The following is a 19,232-nucleotide window of genomic DNA, read 5'->3' on the forward strand; positions in this document are numbered from 1 at the left end:
AGCAGGCCAAGAAGCCTACCGCTGCTAACAAAACAGCATGAAGGAGTAGCCCCCGATCCGGGACCGGATCTAGTGGGGGGCAGACTCTCTCTCTTTGCTCAGGCTTGGGCAAGAGATGTTCAGGATCCCTGGGCGCTAGAAATAGCTTCTCAAGGTTATCTCCTGGAATTCAAGGAACTACCCCCAAGGGGAAGGTTCCACATGTCTCACTAATCCTCAAACCAAATAAAAAAACAGGCATTCTTACATTGTGTAGAAGACCTGTTAAAGATGGGAGTGATACACCCAGTTCCAATAAAGGAACAAGGAATGGGATTTTATTCCAATCTGTTCGTAGTTCCCAAAAAAGAGGGAACTTTCAGACCAATTTTGGATTTGAAGATCCTAAACAAATTTCTCAGGGTACCATCGTTCAAGATGGAAACCATTCGAACGATTCTACCCACTATCCAGGAAAGTCAATTTATGACTACCGTGGATCTAAAGGATGCGTACCTACATATTCCTATCCACAAAGAACATCATCAGTTCCTAAGGTTCGCTTTTCTGGACAAGCATTACCAGTTTGTGGCTCTCCCATTCGGGTTAGCCACTGCTCCAAGGATTTTCACAAAGGTGCTAGGGTCCCTTCTAGCGGTTCTAAGACCGAGGGGCATTGCAGTAGTACCTTACTTGGACGACATTCTAATACAAGCGTCGTCCCTGTCAAAAGCAAAGGCTCATACAGACATCGTTCTGGCCTTTCTCAGATCACACGGATGGAAGGTGAACATAGAAAAAAGTTCTCTGTCTCCGTCGACAAGAGTTCCCTTCTTGGGAACAATAATAGATTCCTTAGAAATGAGGATTTTTCTGACAGAGGTCAGAAAATCAAAACTTCTAAGCTCTTGTCAAGTTCTTCATTCTGTTCCTCGTCCTTCCATAGCGCAGTGCATGGAAGTAGTAGGGTTGATGGTTGCAGCAATGGACATAGTTCCTTTTGCACGAATTCATCTAAGACCATTACAACTGTGCATGCTCAAACAGTGGAATGGGGACTATACAGACTTGTCTCCAATGATTCAAGTAGATCAGAAGACCAGAGATTCACTCCGTTGGTGGCTGACCCTGGACCATCTGTCCCAGGGAATGAGCTTCCGCAGACCAGAGTGGGTCATTGTCACGACCGACGCCAGTCTAGTGGGCTGGGGCGCGGTCTGGGAATCCCTGAAAGCTCAGGGTCTATGGTCTCGGGAAGAGTCTCTTCTCCCGATAAACATTCTGGAACTGAGAGCGATATTCAATGCTCTCAGGGCTTGGCCTCAGCTAGCAAAGGCCAGATTCATAAGGTTCCAATCAGACAACATGACGACCGTTGCGTATATCAATCATCAGGGGGGAACAAGGAGTTCCCTGGCGATGAAAGAAGTGACCAAAATAATTCAATGGGCGGAGGATCACTCCTGCCACCTGTCTGCGATCCACATCCCAGGTGTGGAAAACTGGGAGGCGGATTTTCTGAGTCGTCAGACATTCCATCCGGGGGAGTGGGAACTCCATCCGGAGATCTTTGCCCAGATAACTCAATTATGGGGCATTCCAGACATGGATCTGATGGCGTCTCGTCAGAACTTCAAGGTTCCTTGCTACGGGTCCAGATCCAGGGATCCCAAGGCGACTCTAGTAGATGCACTAGTTGCACCTTGGACCTTCAACCTAGCTTATGTATTTCCACCGTTTCCTCTCATTCCCAGGCTGGTAGCCAGGATCAATCAGGAGAGGGACTTCGGTGATTTTGATAGCTCCTGCGTGGCCACGCAGGACTTGGTATGCAGACCTGGTGAATATGTCATCGGCTCCACCATGGAAGCTACCTTTGAGACAGGACCTTCTTGTTCAGGGTCCATTCGAACATCCAAATCTGGTCTCCCTCCAGCTGACGGCTTGGAGATTGAACGCTTGATTCTATCGAAGCGTGGGTTTTCAGATTCTGTGATAGATACTCTGGTTCAGGCCAGAAAACCGGTAACTAGAAAGATTTACCATAAAATATGGAAAAGATATATCTGTTGGTGTGAATCCAAAGGATTCCCATGGAATAAGATAAAAATTCCTAAGATTCTCTCCTTTCTACAAGAAGGTTTGGAGAAAGGATTATCTGCAAGTTCTCTAAAGGGACAGATCTCTGCTTTATCTGTCTTACTACACAAAAGACTGGCAGCTGTGCCAGATGTTCAAGCATTTGTTCAGGCTCTGGTTAGGATCAAGCCTGTTTACAGACCTTTGACTGGAGTCTAAATCTAGTTCTTTTAGTTCTTCAAGGGGTTCCGTTTGAACCTTTACATTCCATAGATATTAAGTTACTATCTTGGAAAGTTTTGTTTTTGGTTGCAATTTCTTCTGCTAGAAGAGTTTCAGAGTTATCTGCTCTGCAGTGTTCTCCGCCCTATCTGGTGTTCCATGCAGATAAGGTGGTTTTGCGTACTAAGCCTGGTTTTCTTCCTAAGGTTGTTTCTAACAAAAATATTAACCAGGAGATAGTTGTACCTTCTTTATGTCCGAATCCAGTTTCAAAGAAGGAACGTTTGTTACACAATTTGGACGTAGTCCGTGCTCTAAAATTCTATTTAGAGGCTACAAAAGATTTCAGACAAACATCTTCCTTGTTTGTTGTTTATTCTGGTAAAAGGAGAGGTCAAAAAGCGACTTCTACCTCTCTTTCCTTTTGGCTTAAAAGCATCATCCGATTGGCTTATGAGACTGCCGGACGGCAGCCTCCTGAAAGAATCACAGCTCACTCCACTAGGGCTGTGGCTTCCACATGGGCCTTCAAGAACGAGGCTTCTGTTGACCAGATATGTAAGGCAGCGACTTGGTCTTCACTGCACACTTTTGCCAAATTTTACAAATTTGATACTTTTGCTTCTTCGGAGGCTATTTTTGGGAGAAAGGTTTTGCAAGCTGTGGTGCCTTCCGTTTAGGTAACCTGATTTGCTCCCTCCCTTCTTCCGTGTCCTAAAGCTTTGGTATTGGTTCCCACAAGTAAGGATGACGCCGTGGACCGGACACACCAATGTTGGAGAAAACAGAATTTCTGCTTACCTGATAAATTACTTTCTCCAACGGTGTGTCCGGTCCACGGCCCACCCTGGTTTTTTAATCAGGTCTGATGAATTATTTTCTCTAACTACAGTCACCACGGTACCATATGGTTTCTCCTATATATATTTCCTCCTGTCCGTCGGTCGAATGACTGGGGTGGGCGGAGCCTAGGAGGGACTATATGGCCAGCTTTGCTGGGACTCTTTGCCATTTCCTGTTGGGGAAGAGATATCCCACAAGTAAGGATGACGCCGTGGACCGGACACACCGTTGGAGAAAGTAATTTATCAGGTAAGCAGAAATTCTGTTTTTACGTACCAAATTATGGTTTCTCCCTAAAGTAGTTTCTGACCGGAACATTAATCAGGAGATTGTTCTTCCTTCTTTATGTCCTAATCCTCCTTCTCAGAAGGAATGACTTCAATCTGGAAGTGATACGTGCACTAAAATTTTATTTACAGGCGACTAAGGATTTTCGTCAGTCTTCTGCCTTGTTTGTAGTTTTCTCTGGAAAACGTAAGGCACAGAAAGCTACGGCTACTTCTCTTTCCTTGTGGCTGAAGAGTATCATGCGTTTTGCCTATGAACAGCAACCTCCAGAGAGAGTTACAGCTCATTCCACGAGAGCTGATGCTTCCTCATGGGCATTCAAAAATGAAGCTTCTGTGGATCAGATTTGGAAGGCTGCAACTTGGTCCTCTCTTCACAATTTTTCAAAATTCTATAAATTTGACACTTTTGCCTCGGCTGAGGCTGCTTTTGGGAGAAAGGTTCTTCAAGCAGTGGTGCCTTCTGTTTAGGTTCCCTGTCTTGTCCCTCCCTTATCATCTGTATACTCTGGCTTGGGTATTGATTCCCATTAGTAATTAGATGCTTACCTGATAAATTTCTTTCTTTCTTGACACGATGAGTCCACGGCACGCCCTGTTCTTTAGACAGTTTGTTAGTATGTTATAAACTTCAGACACCTCTGCACCTTGTTACTTCCTTTCTCTCCTTTACTTTGGTCGAATGACTGCGGTGGGAGGGAAGGGAGGTGATATTTAACAGCTCTGCTGTGGTGCACTTTACTGATAGTGATATTTCCATTAGTAATTAGATGATGCGTGGACTAATCGTGTCAAGAAAGAAAGAAATTGATCAGGTAAGCATACATTTTTTTTTTGTAAACTGAGGTTTGGCCAACATGAGTGCTCAGCAATCACTTCCTACTCCCATGTTCTCTTTTCCGATCCTTTGCCGTGTCCATTTATACTATAGACACATATATATTTTCTCTAAAAGATCAGCTTTTCATTAGCATGGATAAGATAATCACTGCTTTATACTGTGCTGTGCATTTTATAGTCAGCTTTGTATATACTGTACATTTAAGAGTGCACTATGTATTAACTCTCTACAGTCGCCGTTGTGAACTGAAATATTTTTTTTTTCATTTTGTAGAGCTCTGCAGACTTCAGATACGCTCAGGACACAGTGCCTTTGTAAAGCCCTGGCTGACATCTTATGGTGTGCTGCAAGCCAGATTGAAGCAACTGTTGCCCTGTAAGTGAAATGTTTTCTGTTTTTAGTTTTTTTTATCAGAAAATGATTGGCAAATATTACAGCTCCATGTTTTATATTATTACTTAATTTGTTATCTTGGTATCCTTTGTTAAAAGGGTATATCTATGTCATCTCAGAAACAAAATGCATTGCTGGGAGCTAGCTGAACATATTGAGTGAGCCAATGACAGCTAGTTTCTAGTAGTGCATTGCAGCTCCCCATCCTACCTAGGTTTATTCTTCAATAAAGGATACCAAAAGAACAAAGCAAATGTGATTATAGAAGTAAAATTGAAAGTCATTTAAAATTATATGCTATGTCTGAAGTTGAATACTGACTGTCGCTTTAAGCCTAGGGGCCAAAGTGTGGGCTTTCAGTTACTTTTAGTGTATTCCAGAAACTGTTTAGCTACCTCTTTCTGTCTACAACACATTGGGAAGCTACGTCTAGGTGATTTTACTTTTTTGATTAGAGAAAAGTGTGCTCTTTTTCTCTGCAACAGACTCTCTGTGTAATTAAAGGGACATTAAACACTAATAATAGAACTATGTTGGAACGCAGGTTTCACTGCAGGTATATGAAGGAGAGTTGCTGTACATGTGCAAACACATCAGAGCTACAATGCAGTGAAAACTAGATTTCAACACGGCGGCACCCATGACTAGAAGGAGGCGGACTCAATGCTATGCTTATAAAATGTATTTAGTGTTTAATGTACCTTTAATTAGCTTGTTTTGTTAAAGGGACAAAAAGAGGTCCTAGAAAAACAAATACATTATTTCTTTATACACTAACCTTTTAGATATTAACTTGATTTAACCAATCAGAAACTATAACGCTAGCTTTTCTTTTTCTTTCTGTCTACTCAAGTGTCGGGGGTTGTAGATAAATATATATATATATACACGGTATATCAATAAAGGATTTGTTTTTATGGGATCGGTTTTGTGTCCCTTTTAAGTGATACTTAATTACTATTAAAGTTTTCATTTTTTATGTTTCAGGCACTCAGGAAAACAACAGTTTAGTCCAGCTGGAAGATATAAATGTGATGGAATCTTAGAAACCGTAAGATCATTTTTATATGTTGTATTGATAAATTATCTTTTTGTTACTTGCATTACATTTAATCTGTAACATGTTTATAAGATTTTTACTTCTCATATTTCATAACATTTACATTACAAATAACTATAACTTAAAGGGATAGTAAACCCATATTTGTTTTGTATTATTCGGATAGAGAATGCAGTTTAAAGCAACTTTCTAAATTACTCCTATTACCAGATTTTCTTTGTTCTTTTATTATCTTTATTTGACAAGCAGGAATGAAAGCTTAGGAGCCGGCCAATTTTAAGTTTAGCACCTGGGTCCACTTGCTGATTGGTGGCTAAATGTAGCCACCAATCAGCAAGCGCTATCCAGGGCGCGGAACCAAAAATAGGTTGGCTCCTAAGCTTACATTCCTGCCTTTTCAAATAAAGATACCAAGAGAACAAAGAAAATTGCTAATAGGATTAAATGAGAAAGTTGCTTAAAATTGCATGCTCTATCCGAATAATAAAAGAAAAAAATATGGGTTTAGTATACCTTTAAAGCCATCCTGTCTCATTCTTTTTGATACTGTCCTCAATGGAGAAAGAAGCTGACTATCTTTTTTCACATCTTATGGGCCTTTAAAAACCTTTGCATTGTTAATCTGTCTTGCACTTTGCTTGTCTATAGTATGTATGTAATTTTATAATTTCTTATTTTTTTTATGGTTCACCTGTAGACATCAGAAACAAGTGTTGGACTGTTTCATTCCTTGTTTACCAAATAGAGTACGTGTTCTCCAATAATGCCCAAGATCTTCATTAGTTCCTTTGTGTAGGCTTAGTTATCCCTGACAACCCAACACTGGTCTTGAAGTAAGCTCTTTGTTTAGCACATTTTACTCCGTTCTTTGCTGGTATCCCCCCTTGGAGAAGACCACTTCTGACGTCCAAGTGAACTTGCTGACCCAAGCTCTGCAAATGTAATCAGAAGCCCAGTTGGTATTTTCATACCTATTTACTATTAGTCCTTCAGAGCATTCAATTAATGCAACGCTCTTCTGCTTCCTCATCCAGTCCTACCTAAAGGACCACTAAAGGCAAAATTAAACTTTCGTGATTTAGATAAAGCACCCAGTTTTAAACAACTTTCCAATTCACATCAATTATCTAAATATGCACAATCTTTTTATATATACACGTTCCGAGGCACCAGCTCCTACTGAGCATGTTCTTGTTACTGGTCTTGAGTCACCCAGAATCTTTTTAGGGTAAGCTTCACGGTAGCTGCCAAAGAGCGTGAAATTCCATATATGACAGGAAGTTTATTATGTTTTATAATTCTGAAAAAGAACATCTAGTATACACATTCCATGTTGAGATGTGTCTAACAAATAACGTTTTCTCACACTCCAAATTAGAAAGTAATAAAAAGTTTCAATTACTTAAGAATGTACGAAAATATTATTCTTGTCAAGCTTAGATTGATATGGTGGAAAATACAATATGTTATCAGGACCTGTCAAAACGTAGAACATGACAGTTTTATAGTGCCTAAGAAATAAGCTAACATTTACTTTATTCTAGCAGATGTAAAACCGTAATTTCTGGTTCAGCATGGCATTTTCTCCATTTATTTTAGTAAAACCACACTTTTAGTGTTCATATAAATTTAATATATATTACTCAAATTTTACCAAATATGTTACAAATGCAATATAAAAAATTACCTCACTTCTTTTTAGCAAATTATTTGCTCACTGATTAACCAACCAGAAGAGTGGGATGGCATACTTTTCAACGTGAAGCTATCTTCAGCAAGTGGTTGAGAAAATACTGTTTGGTTAAAGGACCACCCAATGCAGTGGAATTGCATAATTAACAAGTGCATAATTAAAAGGTCATTGATTTAACACCTACTCTGAATTTCAAATAAGCAGTAGATTTTTTTCTGACAAATTTATTTTTTCTCCCATTTTCCAGCCCCCCTGTATCATGTGACAGACATCAGCCAATCACATACTAGTATACATATATATCCTGTGAGCTTGTGCACATGCTCAGTAGGATCTTGTTGACTTAAAAATGTGAATATAAAAAGCCTGTGCAATATTTGATCATGGAAGTCAATTGGAAAGTGTCTTAAAACTGCTGCTCTTTCTGAATCATAAAAGTTTATTTTGACTTGACTGTCCCTTTAAGGGAGTTGCAAACAGGGTATAATAAGGTGTTGGATGGTTAATTGCGTGGTGGAAGGGATTATATAGTAAAATAAACCAGGCTACATTGTCTGATCATAGTTCGTGATTATTGAAATTTGTGGCCAAATTGACTGTGTTCACAGTTAAAGGGACAGTCAACTAAAAATGTTTATTGTTTAAAAAGATAGATAATCCCTTTATTACCCATTCCCCAGTTTTGCACGTGGTTATATTAATATACTTTTTACCTCTGTGATTACCTTGTATCTAAGTATCTTCTGTCAGCCCCCTGATCACATGACTTGTTATTTATTGTCTAATGAATTGCATTTAAGCCAATTAGTGCTGTGTTGTGCAGAACCCATGGGCGTGTGCACAATGTTATCTATATGGCCCACATGAACTAGCACTTCCCTGTTGTGAAAAGCTAATAAAAAAGCCTGTCATACGAGGCTGTCTTTAGTGGTTTAGAAACAGGCAGAAATTTAGAGGTTTGAAGCTTATAAAGTATATTAATATAACAATGTTGATTGTGCAAAGCTGTGGAATGTGTAGTAAAGAATCTATCTTTTCTTCTTAAACGGGAAGAGTCCACAGCTGCATTAATTACTTTTGGGAATTCAGAACTTGGCCACCAGGAGGAGGCAAAGACACCCCAGACAAAGGTTTCAAATACCTCCCCCACTTCCCTCATCCCCCAGTCATTCTTTGCCTTTCGTCACAGGAGGTTGGAAGAGAAGTGTCAGAAGTTCGAGATAGTCTTTCATGGAGGGTAGTACTCTTTGAAATGGGACTTGAGTTTGAAGTAGTGCTGTCAGCATCTCAGTGAGAGCATGAATGAAAGTTAGAGTCCGGAGATGCAGGGAGAGTTTTTCTGCGAAACCATCCCGACTCATATCAACAGCTCCTTGGCAATCAGCGTTGACAAGTTTCGCTGCCTGCTTTTATTCACTCAAGTCCATGTCAGAAGCGAGGCTACTATCTGTCACACTTGAAGGGCAGTGTTCCTGTTCCACGGCACAGATTCCGGTAAGATCGTTTCATTTTATTTCGATATGTGAATGTAATGTTAACAAGACAATGTAGGGACCCAGTGGGACTCCTTTTATCTTAATAAGGAATCATGGGTTAATATCTCCTGAGGTGGGTTATTGAACAGGGGGGACTTTTTTGTGTGACAGGGGGGCGCACCCTTTGTGTGACTGGCACGGTGCACCTCGTGACGGGTGCGGTTATGTTGTTTCTCACTTCCGTATGCTGACTGTGTGGCGACAGTCTAGCTCGTGGGTTGTCTGGTTCACAGGAGGTGTTGAGTGCCCCAGCCATTGGGGGTGTGAAAAGGGTGCCAGATAGTGTTTGTCATTTTTGTAATCCCAAGATTATCGAGGATTCTGATATCTTAGACATGGATGTCTCTGATACGGAGAATGCGTCTTGTGATGAATATGAAATGGCCCGGGTAATCAATGCCCATCAGTTATGTTCCGATTGCCATTCTAGAGTACTCTCTTCTCCCAAATCAGGGAGCTTAGAGTGCGTTGAGCCATCTGCCTCCGAGGTTTCCATGTCCCGTGAGGCGTCTGCCCCAAACCCTTTCTTGACTACTCAAGCAGGTGTCCCTATGGCCTTTATACTCCGGAGGGTGGCTTGTTTCCTCCAGAGGTTACGGTACGTTTTCTTATGGCCATTTCTATGGCGCTGACTCATTTATATCTCCCAAGTCAAATATTTCTAAGATACTGTCTGTGTTCTGTTAACGTGGGATCGCCTGATTCAGTTCGGCCTGCTGGGGAAGCGTTGGCCTCTGAGGCTTCAGGGGCCCCAACCTCGGGACCAGGGTCTTTCGTTGATCCAGCGAGGGAAGATTTTGCCTTCCTTTATAGGCTAGCACGTCTTCGCGTCCTTTTAAGACATGTTTTGGCGATGTTAGAGGATCCCAGTCTTAGTTGGCAGAGGGATCCGAGGCCTTAGATGCTGGATGGCAAGCTGGCTAAGACGTTTGGGGATGAAGCTAATCTCCTTAACGTCTCCGTTTTTTATTTTATGTTTTGGTTCCAGTTCTTAGCTTGGGTGAATGAGGCCTCTGATCGGCTGGTCCCATTGGTGTTCTCATTCACCTTGGGTGTTCACCCGCGGGTGCTGCCTTCCTTTTTATTTTGATCCGGATGGATGTGTTTGATTAGTTTTTCTTAATCTCATGTCTGATAGATTTCCGTTTTGGGAACGTTCTTCTCTGGAACTGATATTTGCGATTTTGTGGTCGCGTGGGCACTTCCACTGAAGTTGCGAATTTTTAAATAACAGAATTATGTTTCTTTCATGTAATTGGCAAGAGTCCATGAGCTAGTGACGTATGAGATATACAATCCTACCAGAAGGGGCAAAGTTTCCCAAACCTCAAAATGCCTACAAATACACCCCTCACCACACCCACAATTCAGTTTTTACAAACTTTGCCTCCTATGAAGGTGGTGAAGTAAGTTTGTGCTAGATTTCTACGTTGATATGCGCTTCTCAGCATGTTGAAGCCCGGTTCCTCTCAGAGTACAGTGAATGTCAGAGGGATGTGAAGGGAGTATCACCTATTGAATACAATGGTCTTCCTAACGGGGATCTATTTCATAGGTTCTCTGTTATCGGTCGTAGAGATTCATCTCCTACCTCCCTTTTCAGATCGACGATATACTCTTATATACCATTACCTCTACTGATTTTCGTTTCAGTACTGTTTTGGCTATCTGCTATATGTGGATGGGTTTCTTTTGGTAAATATGTCTCATTTACTTAAGACACTCTCAGCTATGGTTTGGCACTTTATATGTAAAGTTATAAATATATGTTTGTACTTATATTTGCCATGATTCAGGTTTATCAGTATATTTCCTTTTTGCAAACTGTCAGTTTCATATCTGGGAAATGCTTTGGAAAAAAAAAGAATTTTTTTTTTTCTTACCTAAGGTTTTCAAATTGACTCTTTCTATATTGCGGGCTGTATTAGGCTTGCGAGAGCGCAAAATGCTATAATTTATTGCGTCATTCTTGGCGCGAGAATTTTTTGGCACGAAAATTACGTTTGTTGACGCAAATTCGTCATTTCCGGGATCTTAGTTGGCGCTGAGTCTTTTCACGAGGTTGCGTCATCTATGACGCTCGAGTTTCATTCCGGACGTTTTTGTCGCCTTTTGCCTCTGGTCTTTTTTTTTTTTTTTCTATGTCAGAGGCCTATTCTGTTTGCATTTTTTCCCATTCCTGAAACTGCCATATAAGGAAATTGATAATTTTACTTTAAATGTTGTTGTTGTTGTTTTTTTCATACTGCAAGATGTCTCAATCTGATCCTGTCTAAGAATCTACTACTGGAATCCTGCTGCCTGATATCGGTTCTACCAAAGCTAAGTGCATTTGTTGTAAACTTGTGGTAACTGTTCCTCCAGCTGTGGTTTGTAATAGTTGTCATGATAAACTTTTACATGCAGAGAATGTTTCCATCAGTAGTAGTTCATTACATGTTGCTGGTCCATCAACATCTAATGCTCAGGATATTCCTGTAAATTTAAGAGAATTTATTTCTGATTCCATTCAGAAGGCATTGTCTGCCATTCTGCCATCTAATAAACGTAAAAGGTCTTTTAAAACTTCTCATAGAGTTGATGAATTTTCTAATGACCGACAACATACTGATTTATCTATCTCTGGTGAGGATCTGCCTGATTCAGAGGATTCTGCCTCAGGTATTGACACTGACAGATCCTCTTATTTATTTAAAATGGAGTATATTTGTTCTTTATTAAAAGAAGTGTTGATTGCATTCGATATGGAGGAGACTAGACCCCTTGATACTAAAATTAGTAAACGTTTGAATTCGGTTTATAAACCTCATGTAGTTATTCCAGAGGTTTTTCCAGTGCCTGGTGCTATTTCAGATATGATTTCTAAGGAATGGAATAGACTGGGTACTTCTTTTACTCCTTCTTCAAGGTTTAAAAAATTATATCCTTTGCCTACTGATAGATTGGAGTTTTGGGAAAAGATCCCCAAAGTTGATGGGGCCATCTCTACTCTTGCTAAACGTACTACTATTCCTACGGAAGATAGTACTTCCTTTAAAGATCCTTTAGATAGGAAGCTTGAATCTTATCTAAGGAAAGCTTATTTACGTTCAGGCCATCTTCTTAGGCCTGCTATTTCTTTGGCTGATGTTGCAGCTGCCTCAACTTTTTGGTTGGAAACTTTAGCGCAACAAGTATCAGATCATAATGTGTATAGCATTGTTAAATTATTTCAACATGCTAATAATTTCATTTGTGATGCCATTTTTGATATCATCAGAATTGATGTTAGATATATGTCTTTAGCTATTTTAGCTAGAAGAGCTTTATGGGTTAAATCTTGGAATGTTGATATGACTTCTAAATCAACATTGCTATCTCTTTCTTTCCAAGGTAATAAATTATTTGGTTCTCAGTGTGATTCTATAATTTAAACTGTCCCTGGGGGAAGGGAGCTTTTTTGCCTCAGGATAAAAAATCTAAGGGTAAATTTAAAGCTTCTAACCGTTTTTGTTCCTTTCGACAAAATAAGGAAGAGAAACCTATTCCTCCCCCTAAGGAATCTGTCTCCAATTGGAAGCCTTCCACAATCTGGAATAAATCCAAGCCATTTAAGAGATCTAAACCAGCCCTTAAGTCCGCATGAAGGTGCGGCCCTCATTCCAGCTCAGCTGGTAGGGGGCAGATTAAAATTTTTCAAGGATGTTTGGATAAATTCAGTCCAAAATCATTGGATTCAGAACATTGTCTCTCAGGGGTACAGAATAGGTTTCAGAGTAAGACCCCCTGTGAGAAATTTCTTTCTCTCACGCATTCCAGTGAACCCAGAGAAAGCGCAGGCTTTCCTGAAGTGTGTTTCAGACCTGGAGTTATCTGGGGTAATCGTGCCAGTTCATTTTCAGGAACAGGGTCTGGGGTTTTATTCAAATCTGTTCATTGTCCCAAAGAAAGAAAATTCATTCAAACCAGTTCTGGATCTAAAAGTCTTGAATCGTTATGTAAGAGTACCAACATTCAAAATGGTGACTATTCTGCCTTTTGTTCAGCAAGGGCATTACATGTTCACAATAGACTTACAGGATGTATATCTTCATATTCCGATTCATCCAGATCACTATCAGTTCCTGAGATTCTCTTTTCTAGACAAGCATTACCAATATGTTGCTCTTCCTTTTGGCCAAGCGACAGCTCCAAGGATCTTTTCAAAGGTTCTCGGTGCCCTAATCTCTGTAATCAGAGAGCGGGGCATTGCGGTGTTTCCTTATTTGGACGATATCTTGGTGCTTGCTCAGTCTTTACGTTCTGCAGAATCTCACATGAATCAACTAGTGTTGTTTCTTCAAAGACATGGTTGGAGGATTAATTTACCAAAAAGTTCTTTGATTCCTCAGACAAGGGTAACCTTTTTAGGTTTCCAAATAGATTCAGTATACATGACTTTGTCTCTAACAGACAAAAGAAATCTGAAATTGGTTGCAGCCTGTCAAAACCTTTAGTCTCAGTTATTCCCTTCAGTAGCTATGTGCATGGAGGTTTTAGGGCTCATGACTGCAGCATCGGACGCAATCCCCTTTGCTCGTTTTCACATGAGACCTCTTCAGCTTTGTATGCTGAATCAATGGTGCAGGGATTATACAAGGATATCACAATTAATATCCTTAAATCCCAATGTTCGACTATCTCTGACTTGGTGGTTAGATCAACATCGTATAGTTCAAGGGGCCTCTTTTGTTCATCCAACCTGGACTGTAATCACAACAGATGCAAGTCTTTCAGGTTCGGGAGCTGTCTGGGGATCTCTGACAGCACAAGGGGTTTGGAAATCTCAAGAGGCGAGATTACCAATCAATATTTTGGAACTCCGTGCAATTTCCAGAGCTCTTCAGTTTTGGCCTCTATTGAAGAGAGAGCCGTTTATTTGTTTTCAGACAGACAATGTCACAACTGTGGCGTATGTCAATCATCAGGGTGGGACTCGCAGTCCTCAGGCTATGAAAGAAGTATCCTGGATACCTGTTTGTGCAGAATCCAGCTCCTGTCTAATTTCTGTGGTCCATGTCCCAGGTATAGACAATTGGGAAGCAGATTATCTCAGTCGTCAAACTTTACATCCGGGGGAGTGGTCTCTTCACCCAGATGTGTTTTTTCAAATTGTTCAGATGTGGGGGCTTCCAGAAATAGATCTGATGGCATCTCATCTAAACAAGAAACTTCCCAGGTGCCTGTCCAGGTCCAGGGATCCTCAGGCGGAAGCAGTAGATGCATTGACACTTCCCTGGAGTTATCAACCTACCTATTTTTTTCCGCCTCTAGTTCTTCTTCCAAGAGTGATTTCCAAGATCATCATGGAGCAATCATTTGTGCTGCTGGTGGCTCCAGCATGGGCTCACAGGTTTTGGTATGCGGATCTTGTTCAGATGTTCAGTTGCCAACCATGGCCACTTCCAAGGCCGGACCTTCTATCTCAAGGTCCGTTTTTCCATCAGGATCTCAAATCATTAAATTTGAAGGTATAGAAATTGAACGCTTAGTGCTTAGTCATAGAGGTTTCTCTGACTCAGTGATTAATACTATGTTGCAGGCTCGTAAATCTGTTTCTAGAAAGATTTATCATCGAGTTTGGAAGACTTACATTTCATGGTGTTCTTCTCATAAGTTCTCTTGGCATTCTTTTAGAATTCCTAGAATTTTACAGTTTCTTCAGGATGGTTTGGATAAGGGTTTGTCTGCAAGTTCCTTGAAAGGACAAATCTCTGCTCTTTCTGTTTTATTCCACAGAAAAATTGCTAAACTCCCTGATATTCATTGTTTTGTACAGGCTTTGGTTTGTATCAATCTCTCCTCCTTGGAGTCTTAATTAGGTTTTGAAGGCTTTACAGGCTCCTCCGTTTGAGCCTATGCATTCTTTGGACATTAAATTGCTTTCTTGGAAAGTGTTGTTTCTTTTGGCCATCTCTTCTGCTAGAAGAGTTTCTGAATTATCTGCTCTTTCTTGTGAGTCTCCTTTTCTGATTTTTCATCAGGATAAGGCAGTTTTGCGGACTTCATTTAAATTCTTACCTAGAGTTGTGAATTCCAACAACATTAGTAGGGAAATTGTTGTCCCTTCTTTGTGTCCCCATCCAAAGAATTCTTTGGAAAGATCTTTACATTCTTTGGATGTGGTGAGAGCTTTGAAGTATTATGTTGAAGCTACTAAAGTTTTCAGGAAGACTTCTAGTCTATTTGTTATCTTTTCTGGTTCTAGGAAAGGTCAGAAGGCTTCTGCCATTTCTTTGGCATCTTGGTTAAAGCTTTTGATTTATCATGCTTATTTAGAGTCGGGTAAATCCCCGCCTCAGAGGATTACAGCTCATCCTACTAGGTCAGTTTCCACTTCCTGGGCTTTTAAGAATGAAGCTTCAGTTGATCAGATTTGCAAAGCAGCAACTTGGTCTTCTTTGCATACATTTACTAAATTCTACCATTTTGATGTTTTTTCTTCTTCTGAAGCAGTTTTTGGTAGAAAAGTTCTTCAGGCAGCTGTTTCAGTTTGATTCTTCTTCTTATCATTTCAGTTTTTTTCTTTTCCATTATAAGATTAAAACTTATGATTTGGGTTGTGGATTTATTATTTCAGCGGAATTGTCTTTCTTTATTTTTTATCCCTCCCTCTCTAGTGACTCTTGCATGGAGTTCCACATCTTGGGTATTGCTATCCCATACATCACTAGCTCATGGACTCTTGCCAATTACATGAAAGAAAACATAATTTATGTAAGAAATTACTTGATAAATTAATTTCTTTCATATTGGCAAGAGTCCATGAGGCCCACCCTTTTGATGGTGGTTATGATTTTTTTGTATAAAGCACAATTATTCCAATTCCTTTGTTTATGCTTTTTGCTCCTTTCTTTATCACCCCACTTCTTAGCTATTCGTTAAACTGAATTGTGGGTGTAGTGAGGGGTGTATTTGTAGGTATTTTGAGGTTTGGGAAACTTTGCACCGCCTGGTAGGATTGTATATCCCATACGTCACTAGCTCATGGACTTTTGCCAATATGAAAGAAAGGAATTTATCAGGTAAATTCTTACATAAATGATGTTTTTCTAGTTCATTTATCAAACCTTCGGGTCAAATTTTCTTGAACCTTGGACAGTTCTTGAGTGTCCTTATACCATGCAGGTACTGGTCGGACGCTTTTCTGCTGTTACTTGGGTTCATGTCACACTCGTGGTGCTGATTTAATCCTGTCAGATTATGTCACTTGGCCTATTGATATGGAACCTGGGCTTGGATCCTATTTCGAAGTATGAGGCCTAGTGTGTAGATACAACGCTTCCGATTGGAGGGTTGTGAGTGCCTATCTATGGTTGGATTTTTCTGGCTACTCGCCTGGGATACGGGTCTGAGTTTTCAGTCGTCGTCATGGTTCTTTCAGGTCCCTGGGGACTCAGAACCGAAGTTTCCATTCCTTTGGAGTTGGGAGATTTGAATGACCTCTGTGGTCTAGCGTTCCGAGTGGTGAATGGTTTGCGTACTCACTTGAGGTTCTTCCGGATGCTGACTCTTTAGCCTAATAACATTATTTTGCGGTGGCGGGGTCTCCTTCCTTCCCGCCTTGGGTGGGTCATCTGGTCTGGAAGTGCGGGCATGTCCTCCTTCGTTTGCTCAGCTTTGTGTTTGCTCTAGCAGGTGGAGTGCAGGGGTTACCCTGCTTTCTGTGAGGAGCTGCAAGGCTTTCAGCCTTTACCCTGTTAAAGGGTTGTTTTTTTTGTGGATCCTGCAATGTTCTCTGGAGACTGTTGTCTCTTCCATATAAGATCTACCCTTGGTCTTACGATGGTCTTTCAGCGCTCGGGTGTTATCTTCGACTTTGTTGTGGATCTAGCCTTCAGGCTTGAGAGTGGAGGTCCGAGGTCGGTTACAGACTGTCGCCCTTCTTGGGTCAGGTAGATGACCTTTTATCCTGAATGCTCTGTTGGGTCTTAGTGGAGGGTGGTTTCCGTCTAGGTTACTGGGATGGCAAGCAGAAGGTCCAGGTTCACATCCACCTTCGGGTGCTGGTTGTCACGTAGTTAAGCTTCTCTAGGAGGTTTTTACTTGCGATCCAGAAGCACTAGGTGCCTCTTTTTTTTTAGACTCTTGGGTTTGAGCCTGTTTGCTAGGTTGTTAAGTCTACAGACTTTAGATGGTGCGCTCCTATTCATAGATGGCAGCTTAGGGTTCCTCAGGAAGTTAGATCTTTCGATCAATTCTGTTTTTAGAGGACTCTGGCCTAGGACCATGTCTCTCCCTGGATCGGGTTTGGACGGTTTGGTTTAACCTTAGGTTTTGTGGTCCTGCGTGTCCCTTTGAAGGAGACGGGGTTCTGTTTCTTATGGGAGATTCCTATCTGCCCGAGGCTTAGGTTCTAGGTCTCTCTCTACTGGTCTTCTGGTGCATTTGATATTCCTTGTAGACTCCAGGTGTCTTTTCAACTGAGTTGGCGATATTGGCGGAGGGGTCTCGCCTCTATGGTAGGGTGGTTTCCGTTGCTTTAGTTCCCTTTCTTTCATCTCCTAGAGTGGGGGATGGGTTCTTATGTGTTCTCCTTGATTTGGAGTTACCTCAGTATGTGTGACGACCTGTGGGTCCTTGTTTTTCTTGCTTTGTAGGGTTATTTTTCCCTTCTTGCGCTCTCAGAATCCTGGAACAGGGTGATGTGGAGTAGTGACTGGTTCCACCGTTCCTGCAGCATGGGGCTGGGGGTAAGGCTCCTGTTATATGTTGGATTATGATATTTAGATGCTGGGGTCTGGGAACTCTCTTCCCTTTGGGAAGTGTTCCTCTTTATGGAAGACGGCAGTGTAGGGGGTCTCGTACCCGAGCACGAAGTCTGTCCTGACTCACGGTAGCCTGCTGTTTTTGGTAGCGGTCAGAGTTCTACTCTGGGGTTTTGCTCCTCGTAGGTCCATCCTTTTTCTTCCAGAGGTAATGGGGTTCTTGTCTTTGGTCTGTGACTAACCTTTGGGCTGGGACCATTACCCTGGAGGGAAGGTCGGGGATCGGTTACTCTATGCAGTGTTGACCATTTTCTTTCCTGAGTCTGTCCTCCTCTTCGGTGGGAGGACTTTTGATGTCCTCCTCTTTTCTAACGGCGTCTGTTGCTGGGAGGGGACGCTCCTTGGAGCTTGGTATTCGGGTCGGGAGCTGTTGTCGAGATTTTCGGCGCTATGCAGTGGTTGGGTTCCACAATGGCTGGGTCAGTCTTCCTACCTGGAAGCTGGTCATTGCGAGTTCCTGTTCAGGTGGCTTGGTGTTCTCCTGGAGAGCTCTTTGCTAGCTGCTGGATAGTTATCCTGTCTCTGCTGCCTATGCTTGCCTAGCCTGCAGGTTTCGACTTGACTTCGATGCAACAGGGACTTTGCGGTTTTCTGGAGCACCTTATCTTATGGTGCTGTGTCAGGGATATGAGGGTGACCCTCGGGTCCTCTTTGTAAAGTTTTTTTCCTGAGTATGGACTTCTTTTCGGGTCCTTGTTTTTCTCCCTGGGCGATAATATCGTGTCAACCATGGGTTGTTCTAAGTTTTTTTGAGCCTGTGTGGAAGGGTCCTTTGGATTTCTTCTGGGGATCTATTCTCCCTCTCGGGGGCAGATAGAGGTCCTTGACCTTTAGGCAGGGCTCTCTTCGGGGGAGTCGAGAGCCGCGGGGCTGGCTCCTTGGAGGCTGTTTGTGCTCAGCAGACTCTGGGGCTGAGTTGTCTCTAGTTCGGCTTTGCTGGTTGTGTAACTGATGTGCAGTTACCTGGGCTATGGGTTTTTTACCCGTGTCGTTTATTATTTTTATAGGGTGTCGGGTAATTTCAGGCTGTGGTGCCTTTTTGTACCCACCCTTTGTTTGCATTCAGTGTCCTCTAGCTTGGGTATTGTTTTCCCAAAAGTAATGAATGCAGCTGTGAACTCTTCCCGTTTAAGAGTTGGGAAGAGTCCACAGCTCCCGCTCGTGTTTTGTCTATGAGGCGGCAGTAATTTTCTGTTCTTTTTTACCCTGATATTTCTCCTACTGTTCCTTGTTCCTCGGCAGTGTCTGTTATTTCCTAATTAAAGTGGGTGTTCCAGCTAACCTTTTTAACAGTGCTAAACTTGGAGCTCCTAAGTAAGTTTTGAAACGGTTTTATACTGGATTTTTATATCAGTATCTGTGCATATTATTCTTTATAGTAGTTTCTATTACATGCAGTTATATGAAAATTGGTGTATACTGTCTCTTTAAGATTAGTTTTAAAAAAGTTTTATCCAACCTAGTTTATGCTAGGATTATTATTATTTTTTTTTATCTCTGACCATCTAATATCT

The 19,232-nt window shown here is 41.4% G+C and overlaps 1 protein-coding gene across 1 annotated transcript in view; it reads left to right on the forward strand.

Moving 5' to 3' along the window:
* MINDY4 (MINDY lysine 48 deubiquitinase 4) overlaps positions 1 to 19,232 on the forward strand; it is a 400,337-nt gene that overhangs the window by 172,039 nt on the left and 209,066 nt on the right. The window contains exons 10-11 of the mRNA XM_053713744.1: positions 4,525 to 4,626; positions 5,632 to 5,695. Of these exons, the coding sequence (XP_053569719.1) occupies positions 4,525 to 4,626; positions 5,632 to 5,695 (166 nt within the window). The remainder of the gene's footprint in view (positions 1 to 4,524; positions 4,627 to 5,631; positions 5,696 to 19,232) is intronic.

Source organism: Bombina bombina, chromosome 5, assembly GCF_027579735.1.
Source record: "Bombina bombina isolate aBomBom1 chromosome 5, aBomBom1.pri, whole genome shotgun sequence".
In the NCBI taxonomy this organism is placed as follows: domain Eukaryota; kingdom Metazoa; phylum Chordata; class Amphibia; order Anura; family Bombinatoridae; genus Bombina; species Bombina bombina.